Source organism: Eptatretus burgeri, chromosome 6, assembly GCF_056783735.1.
Source record: "Eptatretus burgeri isolate ZD-2024b chromosome 6, Ebu_testis_v1, whole genome shotgun sequence".
Lineage (NCBI taxonomy): Eukaryota > Metazoa > Chordata > Myxini > Myxiniformes > Myxinidae > Eptatretus > Eptatretus burgeri.
Genome location: NC_140966.1, coordinates 13,534,715 through 13,547,194, shown reverse-complemented (window position 1 = coordinate 13,547,194; position 12,480 = coordinate 13,534,715). Strand labels below are relative to the sequence as shown.

Genomic DNA, 12,480 nt, shown 5'->3' with positions numbered 1-12,480 from the left:
CATCATCTCCATCAACATCACCATCACCATCAACATCACATTATTGAATCAAATTTATCATCATTATTATTATTTTTATTAAAGGTAAGTTTCATGATCTTAGCTCAAGAATAACTTTATGTTCTTAATTCAGGAAAATACTATGTTATTTTATGTTCTTATACAGTAACTCTTTTATTCATGAAAATAAATATCACAAAAACAATGCATAAACATGTTAATTAAGGGTACAGTTTGGAGAAATTTTGAAGTTGAGGTCCCTAACCCGATTTTCCCTATTATCCCCAAAGTTTGTCGATTTTCGGTTCACGGGGACTTTCAAGAATGTCACTCCCGTGAATGGTAAGGCCTTCCTGTATATACTTGAACACTACGCGGAGTATCGTGTTCTATGAATACACTAATTCTTACTGTCATCGGGGAATATCAAAGCAAATACTGTTAACCCATTGCAAATGCATTTTATCCATTTTTCTAGGATACACCATGGTCTTTAAGTGGTACTTCAAGTGGTACACAAGAACAATTTTATTTTGAATAAAATACTCCTCCCTTCCAATATTCCAATGTTGTCAACCTGCCTAATATTTTTTGCCATTACTAAATTCTCCCTTCTCACAGTGTCAATATAATCCAAGTTTCTTTTTTCAAACAAACCATTACAATTTCATTGCAGTGATGGAATACATTTTTGAAATAGATTTGAATGAGTAAACACCAAAAGCCAAAAATCCAAAAGGTACAAACAATAAGGAAGCACTCTGTTAAAATGAAAAAAATCCTTGAATTTGCAATTTTGAACAAAGAGTGTAGTCTCGATCAGAAATTATACAGACTGCATCTTCCTGCAGGTTTTTGTCAAATTGGGAAAGGTGAAATATTACTGTAATATACAATGAGATCATTATCAAAAATTAACACAATAGAGCCTCTTTTACTTGAAACTGTTGGGACAGGGTGTTCCTGATAAACATTATTCTAGCTAATAGAACTCATTCATAATAATAATTTTTTTTCTTTTTAATGGATGTCGTATGCAGTTGTGCCTGAACCCAAATAGCTAACGAACCATAATAATCCCCTGCCCCCCTTCATTCGCTGTGTATTTGGACTCGCCCTATGCAGCCAATAGCAGGCGCCGTGTTGGACATGAAATAAACGAGTGAAATGCAGTTCAATTTGATTGTATATATTCAATGTTGTGAATGTTATATAAAAATTGGAGAGGTGCAACATATCTGAGAATGATGTACATGCTTTTTATATAATCCCGCTTTGGGAATTCATCTCGGCCGCTCTCCTCCAGCCCTCCCACTCTAGATTCTCTGTGTGTTTGGACTCAACCTGTGAAGAAATTGATAACGCTCTGGATCATGCTTCCAAAATGAAGATCCTTATTTGATGCAGATGAATTATGCATTATCCAAGATAGCGGAAGTCGAAGCAATAGGATATGAGATAGTTGTAATCTGATATAGCAAATGTTGATGGTGCAGTAGATTAATCACTGACAGCAAGATTAATGAATTTCAGCTCTGCGTCTTTCCTGTTTGTACTGTACCTTTGTCTATGCTTGGTTCATTGATGGGGGTTTTCATGAAAGCACATTCTGTGTCTGGAACCTCATGTTAACATGTTTAAGAACAATTTTGAATGCATAAACTTTAAAAAGTATTCGCAAACATGTGCAGCTTTTAGGAGAGCAACTCGCGATGTTGTACCAAGTTAGCCATGAAACCCGGCCCAGTTCAGTTTGGATATTCTTTGTTCGATAAAGTCTTTCAACAAACTTTTCTAAAAGCACAATAAAACGTTCACTTTTCTCTGGATTTTTTGCATACGAGTCTAGACTTTCAATAATTAATCAGTCATTGCATCTGTATGTGCTCCATCATTCTCCATGCACCACTGAATTTGTCACCAAGTCCTCTTAGACATCTTGTGTAGCATTTGTGGAGTCACCTGTGTGAAAGAGGCCATGGCTGAAGCGTGCAATCCTTCAATTGTCCGATACTGGTTTGGTGACACTTTCTCCTTAATGAAACCCCACAAAGAGTTGTCTGGAGTCGTTAGATCTGGACTACATGGTGGCCATGGTTGAGGAGCTGGTGATGTTGGTGAACTGTGTCCAATCCATTATCGAGGGAACGTTTCATTGCGATAGTCACGAACATGCAATGCAAAATGCACGAGTGTGCCGTCTTGTTGAAACCAGACACATTCAGCTATTCAAGCAGAAACAAGTCATGCTTCCAGCCAGTTTAACACATGTTTGTAAGCTATGGTGTTCAACAGTCCATAAAAAAATAGTGACCAAATAAATGTCTTGAGGTCATTCTTGCTTATAACAACATGTGTGGGGGATGATGCTCCATTTCCAATGTGAAATGTGGATTTTCTTCGACCAGAACACCACATTCCGTGTCCGTGAGCTTAGATAGATGGCACATTCATCTGAAAAGAACACTTTTCCTCGAGACAGGGCAGTTGGGAGGGTATAAAAGGTATCAAGCAAGATATCACATGATGTACAGCACCAGTCCATCACCTAGGTCATTCACAAATGATGGATGCCAGAGATTCAACTGAAGATCTCTTTTCATGCAAGTTTGCAAAGTGGTCCGCACACGGCATGCCAAGTTCACTGGCTGTCCTTGTTGACTTTCATGGCGACCAGTCAACTGATGCTAACAGAGCAGCACATGTGTTTCTTCCTGTTACTGGTTGTCCACTGCGTTTCTTGTCCTTCACACTTGTCGGTTCAAAAGCCTGTTTTCCCCCACTTTAACATCTGCTTTGGTGGAGAAGGTATTCCAAAGCATTCTGTGAAAGTTGTCCACACTTGAGCAATTGTTTGGCCTGTTTGTGCCCTGTCACGCACCCAAACACAAGCAACCAACTGCTCTTCGACACAAACAACTTCTGTTTGCTATGCTGTCTAACTTCCCACTGACCCCACCTCAGTGAGTCAATGTTACCGCATACCATTGTGGGGGAGAGCGGAGGGGAAGGGAGGGAGATGCGAGAAATTTAGCAGGGGTAAAGTGGCTTTCAGGCAACCCTACAGTATGCAACAACTTCACTTTGGTCAGCTGATCTCTCCCTTTTTCGTCCAAAAAACTGCATATTGACATCGATTGATCATACCTTTTCATGTTATGTTCCTTCACTATGGAATTCTCACCTTTATCTTTCCACTCCCAAAATTCCATCTCTCTGAATTTCTGAAATTCCATCTTCCATCCATGAAAACTTCTATTTTTTCTTCTTTTCCAGAGAACCTTCTCTCCTCTCGTAATTTTTTTTTTAATATTAAATAAAACAAATTGTTATCTGTACGGTGCCGAGATGTTAACATGAAAAGGATGTGATGTACGATATTGTTAAATTGTTGATTTCTAATATGGTGATCGTTTTTTTTTCAGCCAGAAACAAAAATGAGACATTTCGACTAAATAGAATGGAGAGCAGATTTTTTTTTCGGGACCGGGGGGGGGGGGGGGAGGAGGAATTCTAATAATTAATACGAAAAGAGGAACGGTAAGAGAAGTCATTAATGAACTTGCAACTGGTGTGCATAATTTATTGTGGCATGATAGTGTGGAATTTATAATTTCAATTTGGCGAGGGTGCTGTAACACAATGCCTACTCTTTAGAAATACACTTATTGAAACAACATGTGTGAAGCACCAGGTTGACAGCAGAGTTGGGTTGGGAATCAATGTCAAGCGAGACAACTTGAAGGTAAGTACGCTCTGGGTCTGGGAGGTTGGCAGTTCAAACCTCAAATGAGTGACACCAAACACTAAAAATGGTAAGTGTTGTTTCCTTGCTTGAAGAGCACAGACAATTCCCAAAGGTTGGCATCCATGGGGAGAAGCAAATTCCTTATTGGAAAATGCCCGCTGAGTGTGGTGGGAAAGGTGGCACCATTGTTGTGACATCGTTGGTACCTAGAAGTGCCCTGGGAAGTGACAGCACTTCCCCCAACCTCAGTGGACATGCTTGTCTTGTCTAACTGCCCTGTGTTATGTTGAGATGTGTCCGTGGCAGCTGCACTACGTACCTTAGATACTGTAAAAAAGAAAAAAAAGAGAAAAGTTAACTGCAGGATACCTGGATTGCCTTTTGACTGCTCTTCATCAGCAGTCTCATGTAACCCGCAGCTTGCAGTGTCAATAAGAAGCAGAGCAAGTCGTGTGTCTTCAGTGTCTTCTACACCCGGTAGGTCTCTGTTATTGCAAGACAGAATCATGCAATGGAGAATCAAGAAAAAAACTACATCAAAACATGGAATTTTTAAAGAATTTCTCAGCTCGAAATAGGTCTCAACAAGCTACAAGAGAATCCGTCCAAATTGCTGCATTTTAAATGCAAAACAGAAGTTACACCTTATTAGAAAAGATCATAATTTTTCAAGAATTAGTTGCATGAAAAATACTATAATTTGCTATAAATGGCTGGATACATCTCCTTCCTTAAAAATAAATTGTAATCTAATACAGTAAGTCCAAAGTCTATTTATCACTTTTCTGATGACTCCATCGTCTGCCACACCATCTCTCATCCCTCAGATTGGCAGGCAGCAGCCTCTTCACTCTCTGCAGACCTGGATAAAATCACAAGCTGGTCCAACACTTGGAATATGTCTTTCAATCCTAAATCTCACACCCTCACCATGTCTCTCTGAAAAGACCGTCTGGAAAACACCTACATCTACTTTCTCACCAATCCCCTTGAAGAAGTTCTTCCATTCAAGCTTTTGAGTCTCACTATCTACCACGATCTTTCTGGGAAAGCTACATTTCCAAGTTGGCCTCCAAAGCCAGTCGCCAACTGGGCATCCAATGTCATGCAAAGCCCTTCCTTGGCACACCTGAGCTTCAAACCACTTACAAAGCTTTCATCTGCAGTCTGATGGAGTACTGCTCTCCCCTTTGGGGTGGTGCTCCTGCCTCACACCTAGCACGACTTGACGCTGTGGAAACCAAGGCTTTTAGGATCATTGGCATCTCCCGCGATGAGGCCGAGTCATTGGGTCTCTCACCAGAGGCAGGTCGGTGGTCTTTCTGTCTTATACCATCTCCTCTCCAGCCTTGTCTCCCCCACCTCCCCCCCCCCCGCCCATTCCCGTGGTCTGCGAGCTGTTCCCCTATATTTCTGCAGGGCACTCAAGGTCCACCAAAAAAACCCTTCTAGTGAAGCTGTCAAAATCAAGAATCACTGCTCACCTTCATTCTTTCATTCTTCTTTTTCCCCACCTCTGAAACAAACTCCCACACTCTCTTCAATCCCACTCCTCCTGCCAGGTCTTCAAAACAACTGTTCACCACCACCTCACATCTTCCCCCATCCAAAATCTTGATCTTTTCTATCCCTGTTAATCCACCCCAAACCCACCTGCTTCAAATTCCCTGCTTTCCTTTCTGAAAGTCCCTGTAGTACCATATTGTTTACCCCTTGTACTCTGCCCCATCCCTCTCCCTTCCACAGATATCCTATTGTCTCTGTTCCCCACTATTTTGTGCTTCCCTCTCCCACCCCTCTCGTTTCCTGCCTTGTTATACGTTCTGTGTGTTAAGCTCTCTCACGAGCCTCGACATGGTATACAAAAAAAACAAACGAGTCTCATATGCAAATCTTAAGAATCATCTATAAATGATATCCAGGATGGTGAATGCTTTGAGAAAAGTAAACTTCCTTACCGCCTCCTTTCTGTTCTTGTACCCTCTACTACCTCTCCCCCAGGTTTCTGCCTGGCGCATGTGGTCCACCATCAACCCTTTCTTGTGAAACTCCCAAAATCCAGCATCACTGCTCACCTCCACTCATTCATTCCTATTTTTTCCTCCACAAGTGGAACCAACATCATTATTCTCTTCAAACTCTTTATTCTCTCAGGTCTTCAATACAGTTCATCACCATCTCAGGTCATCCGACATCCACAACCATGATCTTTTCCACCTCTGTTAACCTCCCCCTTCTCAAATCCACCGCTTTGCAGGTTTCAAGTTTCTCCTTCCCGAGAGTTTGCAGCTGTATCCATTTTGTTCATCCCCTTGATTCTTCACCACATCCTTTCTTTATCCAAATCATCCTCTACTATGTCTCTCAACCTTGCTGTTAATGTGTCCCCCCCTATCTTTCTATTGCTCGTTTCGCTCTCTTATGTCCTGATAAATTTTGTGCTGTAGCTCCTCCACGGGGCTCCACTCTGTGCAGAACTGGTACACAAAAAAATTACTTTACAAAACAGGGTAACATTTTTTTCAACAAACTAACCTGAGGAGATGAGCGGCTACAGAGGGGTGAGCATGCAGGTTGCCGTTGTACATTTGCCGAGAAGCCCACCCCCCGATGGCGTCATTCATCCGGTACTGCACTCGCAGCATGCGCACAACTTTCTCCCCGTGTGTCTTTACCAGTCGTTCTAGCAGGCTTGTTCCCAGTCCCTCTGCTGCTGCTCTGCAAATTAATGAAAACATTAAACAAATGATGCAAAGCAAAAACAGTTATCCAGATAATCGCACACTTCCACACACAAAAAGAATAACCCACCACTGAGAAAGCATTTACCTGTACCTTGTCATCAAGAAATGCAGCTTAAAGCAAGCTTTCACAAAGTAAAATGGTGAAAGCAATTTTATAGGCTTCTTGGTCAGAAATATCCAGAATAAGTATGCAATGGAAAGAATTGCATCAGTTTCTTACGCAGAAGAGAAAGTGTGCAACCTTAAATTAAAATGGAACTGGATATAACGATTGGGATGTGAAAGAAACAATACATACACACTGTGCAACACAAGAGAATGTGAATGTGTGCTAATGTCTGTTATGAAACATTTCTTGCTTGGAACAACCCGTCTGCAAGTTACAGTCTTCCACATTCCCTTCAAATCTGCCGACTCCTCCAATTTTTTTCGGATTTGAGCCTGATTGACCAAACAAAGTTGGCTCAATTCGACATGTGACTGTTCTCGATTGCGATACAAAAATAAAACGTTTCAGGTAAATGTTGGGATTATTCTACAGATGGTAATTTTTCCCTTACTGTTTCCACGTTCAAACTTCAATTTAAACAAATGGGAAATATCTTTCCATGCCTCAGGCAAGAGTTCTGGGCAATATCTGAAAAAGTATAAATTTGATGATTTAAGATTTATTTTTGAAAAAAAAGCAATTCACATAATACCAACACAATGATCTGCAGAATTCAATCTCAAGAACATGCTTCTTTGGCATCTTCTAATTCCAACTGCTCATATTTACATTATTGGCCCCAACCGATCTGACAAGGTCGGACACGGGGGACATTAAAATGAGCTCCACCCGACCATACTTTTGTGTTCGCGAGATTTCAAAAACAATTCAAGATTTACCTTTAATATTACACACATCCATTCCTCATACCACCCAAAAGGTGGTGGACCTGGAGCATCCGGTCATTGTTGATCGTCTATTTGATGCACTATTTCTATTGAGTGAGATGTTAATTTATTTTGGTCAAAAGCTGATGAGTCCAAAAGGATGAAAGCCATTTATGGGTGGCTTCTTTAATTTGAATGATGTTGTATAATTATTTGCCTCCAGATGGCACATATGAGGAGTTTCATCATCGTTTTTGATTTTGAGTAACAGCATGTGTGGTGAAAGTGGCTGCAATAGTCTTTGGGGAAATGCAGTTCACATCATAAAGGAAAAATCTCTGCATCATTAAAGTTGGGGAAATGTTAATGAGCAAATTCAAATCGTAGACACTTGCTCACATTATTGAGTCACCCTTATTCACAGTAACAGTATCTTCACCTCACCACCGAAGGTGGACAGAGGTTATGTAGTCACCTCCCTGTTTGTTTGTCTGTCTGTTTGTTTGTAGGATATCTCAAAAAGTTTATAATGTATTCTAGCAAAAGTTGGTGGACAGGTTGGGAGTGTGACAAGGATGAATTAATTTGATTCGATTTTGGTACAGATCCGGATAAGAGAATATTTAAAAAGTGATTCTTCACCATTGAGATTGGCCAAAAACTGATATATATATATATATATATATATATATATATATATATATATATATATATATATGTATGTCTATATATATATATATATATATATATATATATATATATATATATATATATATATATATATATGTATGTCTATATATATATATGTATGTCTATATATATATATGTATGTCTATATATATATATATATATATATATATATATATATGTCTATATATATGTCTATATAAGTATATATATATATATATATATATATATATATATATATATATATATATATATATATATATATATATATATATATATATATATATATATATATATATATATATATATATATATATATATATATATGTCTATATATATATATATATATATATATATATATATATATATATATATATATATATATATATATATATATATATATATATATATATATATATATATATATATATATATATATGTGTATGTATATATGTGTATGTCTATATAGACATATATATATATATATATATATATATATATATATATATATATATATATATATAGACATATCCCATAAGGGATATCGATTTATCGATTTTTAGGAATATCGGAAGTGTTATGGAAAAAATTTATAGCCCATGACCTAGGTTGGACCAAAAGCCATAATCGTACCGAATTTGAATGGAATCGGTTGGAGTTTGTGGAAATGCATAACGACCATAAACACACACACACACACACACACACACACACACACACACACACACACACACACACACACACACACACACACACACACACACACACACACACACACACAGACACACAGCCTCAGTTTTATAGATATAGAGATATGTGCCTATCCCCCCCCCCCCCCACCAACCACAAAAAACAAAATTTTAACCAGAAAATAGAATTTGATGCAAATGTGTCGATGGATATGCTTTTTACTCACATTACATGTCAACCCACATTTACGTTTGATTTCAATTAAAGGTCACATAAGAGAGTACCAAGACAAACCACAGAGCACTTTCGGTGCAAACAATCACAATGAGAGAGAGCATTTTTGATGTGGCACTGAAGAAGAGTCTAAAGGCCTCTCACTTTCTCATCGCAGACACGTCGATGGTCTCTGTGTCTTCTGCCACCTCCTTTATGGTTTTGCACCCCGATGCTTTGCTACCCCCCCCCTCCTCCCCCAAGGTTTATAGTACTGATGTAGTACTGTTTTGCATGATTTTTCAAAAATGTATTGGGCCCGATATGGTCTTATGGATCAGGCATTGCGTGGTGGAGGTATGCGCTCCACTGAGTGCCCTTCTAGTTCTAAAGGGTGTTTCTAAAGGGCGATTAGAAAGGGTGATCCTTAAGGGTGATTCAAAAGGGTGATTCCAAAGGGTGATTCTAAAGGGTGATTCTAAAGGGTGATCCTAAAGGGTGATTCTCAAGGGTATGTCTGAAGGGTTTCATTAGTTTCTAGGCTTTGCCCATTTCATATTAAAAATGCCAAACTGAACCGCTTCCTTCGGACACAGGTGCGATTTTAAAATAATAGTTACTATTGACTCCTTGGCAACAACAATCCAAATGCACTCAGATATTTGACCTGCAAAGGGGACAAGGGATTTGTGTTGCACATTTTAACTTCACCGACTCAATATAGGAGGTCTGCTGTGGAAAACAGGCTTGCACCAGCACCTGGAAGAAAGCACTGTTGGCGGCAATTGAAGATGATCCCCAACAAGCACACACTTAGGTGCATACAGCAGTGGCATCCAGCAGCTCGCTTCAATTGCCTGGCCACTCTCATCTAGCACGACCAGGCCAAAGTGGTCTTTCTGCAAGAGGTGTAGAGGACCATCCATACAGGCACCTGACAGGCAACACAACAAACATCGCTTGGTGAATTAACATTTCTGCACATAATTGAAATTGCTGCAGTCGACCCCCTATGCAATAAAGTCTTTATGATTATGACAACATAATTGCAAAATAAAATAATCATCTCACGATTAAAATGAAAGAAATGTTTTAAAAACCGAAAAGACTTGTCCTCTCATGTAAAAATTGATCTAAAAGAATTCATTTTCAACGGAGTCGACTAGAAACTTTTTTCTTTACAGCCTATTCTTCCAATTGGTGTTTTGAAAATCATATGTGTACTCTTTTACCATCTACAGGTCAATGAAAGTATTGCTTTTTGTTCCCTCCTTCAATGAAGGTGGATGGAGGTTCTGTTTTTACTCCTGCCTGTCTGTCTGTCTGTCTGTCTGTCAGCACAACGTCTCAAAAAGTTATGGATGGAATCGGACGAGCTGTGAATTTTTTCGGAGAAGAGAATTTTTAATTTTTCCAAGTGATTCTTCTCCATTGAGAGATGGGGTCAAAAACAATTTACCACATGATGTTTCAAAAAGTTTTGGGTGGATCCAACCCATCATTGGGATACAAAATGTAAACTGTTCATCCTGGTGGAGGTATGGACACTCTATTGTGTGCCATTCTAGTTATTGATTATTAAATTTTTTTAAAAACTTCCATAACGACATGTCAGTATGGCTGGTACATAGTACTTGAACCATTTCACAGTGAGTTGGAAGAAATCATAAATATTTGACTGAGGTGCAAATACAGTCTGTCAAACCACTGACCACAAAAGCAAAGGTGCTTCTGGCATAATCTTGCATGGTCTTTAGAGAAAACTCTCCTGTAGCTTTACCAGTATTGCTTGCAAGAACAACATTAGCGTGGAGCAGGATGTTCCGCATTGCTGCCTCCTCACGACCTCGCAACTCTTTCCGTAAGATCTTCAACTCACTGTGTAGGCGAGCCCTTTCACCTCGATCCTGCACCTTCTTTAGCTTACCCTGCAGAAACGTGATATGCCTTCAAATTGTCCTCATTCCCAACATACAACAAAGCATTTGATTTTAAAAGAATAAATTAACCTGACATGAGGATCTTCAGAACCAGAAGATAACATTTATGTTCATAATCTATGGACATATTAATAATCTAAGAGCTCTCAATAATATATCTTTTTTCGAAAGAAAATAAAGACCTCCACTGGAGTGGGTTGGTTTTCAGGAAGGAGATTGGAACCCAGACTTACATAGGTGCGATCAATGTCTGAACGCACATCGTGCACAATTGCAGCAGAGTCACAGCGTGCAAGGACTGCATCCAAAGAGAGATGCTGAACTGGAGCAAGTAGGCGAGCTGGATGTCCGAGACGGAGGGCAATCACACCAGTCTTGGATAACCGTTCTGCCAGATTGTCCACAGCAATATTGGACGGAGCACATGCCAGGATCTGGGCAGAGATGCAGCACCCATACAGAAATAATTTAGGGCTCAAATCAAGAGTTAATAATACACCTTCCAGGTCAAAGTAGTAAATTAACAAAGGGCTTGATATCCTGGAAGTATCTGGCCAGAAAGGTACACTTGGGTTTGTGGACTTTTTTGTGTACAGTGTCGAGGCTTGTGGAGGATTTTGATGTTGGAGGTTAAAAGTTTGAATGACTGAACTTCTTGAAGAGGATTATCAAGAAAGTAAATGGGAGGGTTTGCTAGACAGTTCTTCCAGAGAGACAGAGTGGGAGTGTGAGATTTGTTAGGATTGAAAGACATATTCTAAGTGTTTCACCAGCTTGTAATTTCTTTTCAAAGTCTGAAGAGAGAGAGAAGAGGCTGCTGCATGCATATGTTAAGACATGAGGGATGTTACGTCAGAAGGTGGAGTCATCAGCAAAGAGATAAAGAGGATTTTCAAGATTTTAGAGACTCAGAGAGATCGATGAAGTTTAGATAGAGGATGAGGCCGAGAACACGGCCTTCACCACTCCAACCTTAATAAGGAGAGGAGATAAGAGGATTCCGTTGAGAGCCACATGTTGGCTACGAGAGTAAAGGAAGTCAATAAGCCATGTGTCCAGTTGGCTATGGATGCCATAGGCAGAGTTTGGAGAGCAAGGTGGGGTTCCAGACTCTATCTATGCTCGATACACTGAACAACAAATTTCAAAAAATTTTTTTTACTGGAGATGTGTAAAGTGATTAAGACTAATTTGGGTACGCTGATTTCAAAAATCATAACCGTTTTGCTGTATCACGTCAGGATTTTCAGGAACAGAAATATTCCCATTGCCTAGAAGTCAGGATTTCAATGAAATTTACATATGTCTTTAACATGTCTATTTCGTACAATTGTTGTTAACTTGTGTTATATTTCTTTCTTTCAGATAAAGATGAGTAGGCGTTCCTGTACCAATCATCCTGACAACTTCTGTTATGTCTGTGGTCGGTATACCAAAAAAGATCAACAGCGAAGTATATCTACAGCAGTGAAAATGAAGGCCGCCTACTTTCACTACTTCGGGTGTAAGGTGGGGGACCAAGAACAGAGCTGGGCACCACACATCTGCTGCACAAGCTGTCACACAACCTTGACTCATTGGT

The 12,480-nt window shown here is 39.4% G+C and overlaps 1 protein-coding gene across 3 annotated transcripts in view; it reads right to left on the bottom strand.

Moving 5' to 3' along the window:
* Window positions 1-12,480, bottom strand: part of IGHMBP2 (immunoglobulin mu DNA binding protein 2) — a 198,540-nt gene that overhangs the window by 115,398 nt on the left and 70,662 nt on the right. For all 3 annotated transcript variants that reach the window (XM_085884086.1, XM_085884087.1, XM_085884088.1), the window contains exons 7-11: window positions 11,132-11,332; window positions 10,739-10,886; window positions 9,718-9,892; window positions 6,284-6,466; window positions 4,118-4,233 (exon numbers count right to left, since the gene is read on the bottom strand). In XM_085884086.1, coding sequence (XP_085740212.1) covers window positions 4,118-4,233; window positions 6,284-6,466; window positions 9,718-9,892; window positions 10,739-10,886; window positions 11,132-11,332 — 823 coding nt within the window. The remainder of the gene's footprint in view (window positions 1-4,117; window positions 4,234-6,283; window positions 6,467-9,717; window positions 9,893-10,738; window positions 10,887-11,131; window positions 11,333-12,480) is intronic.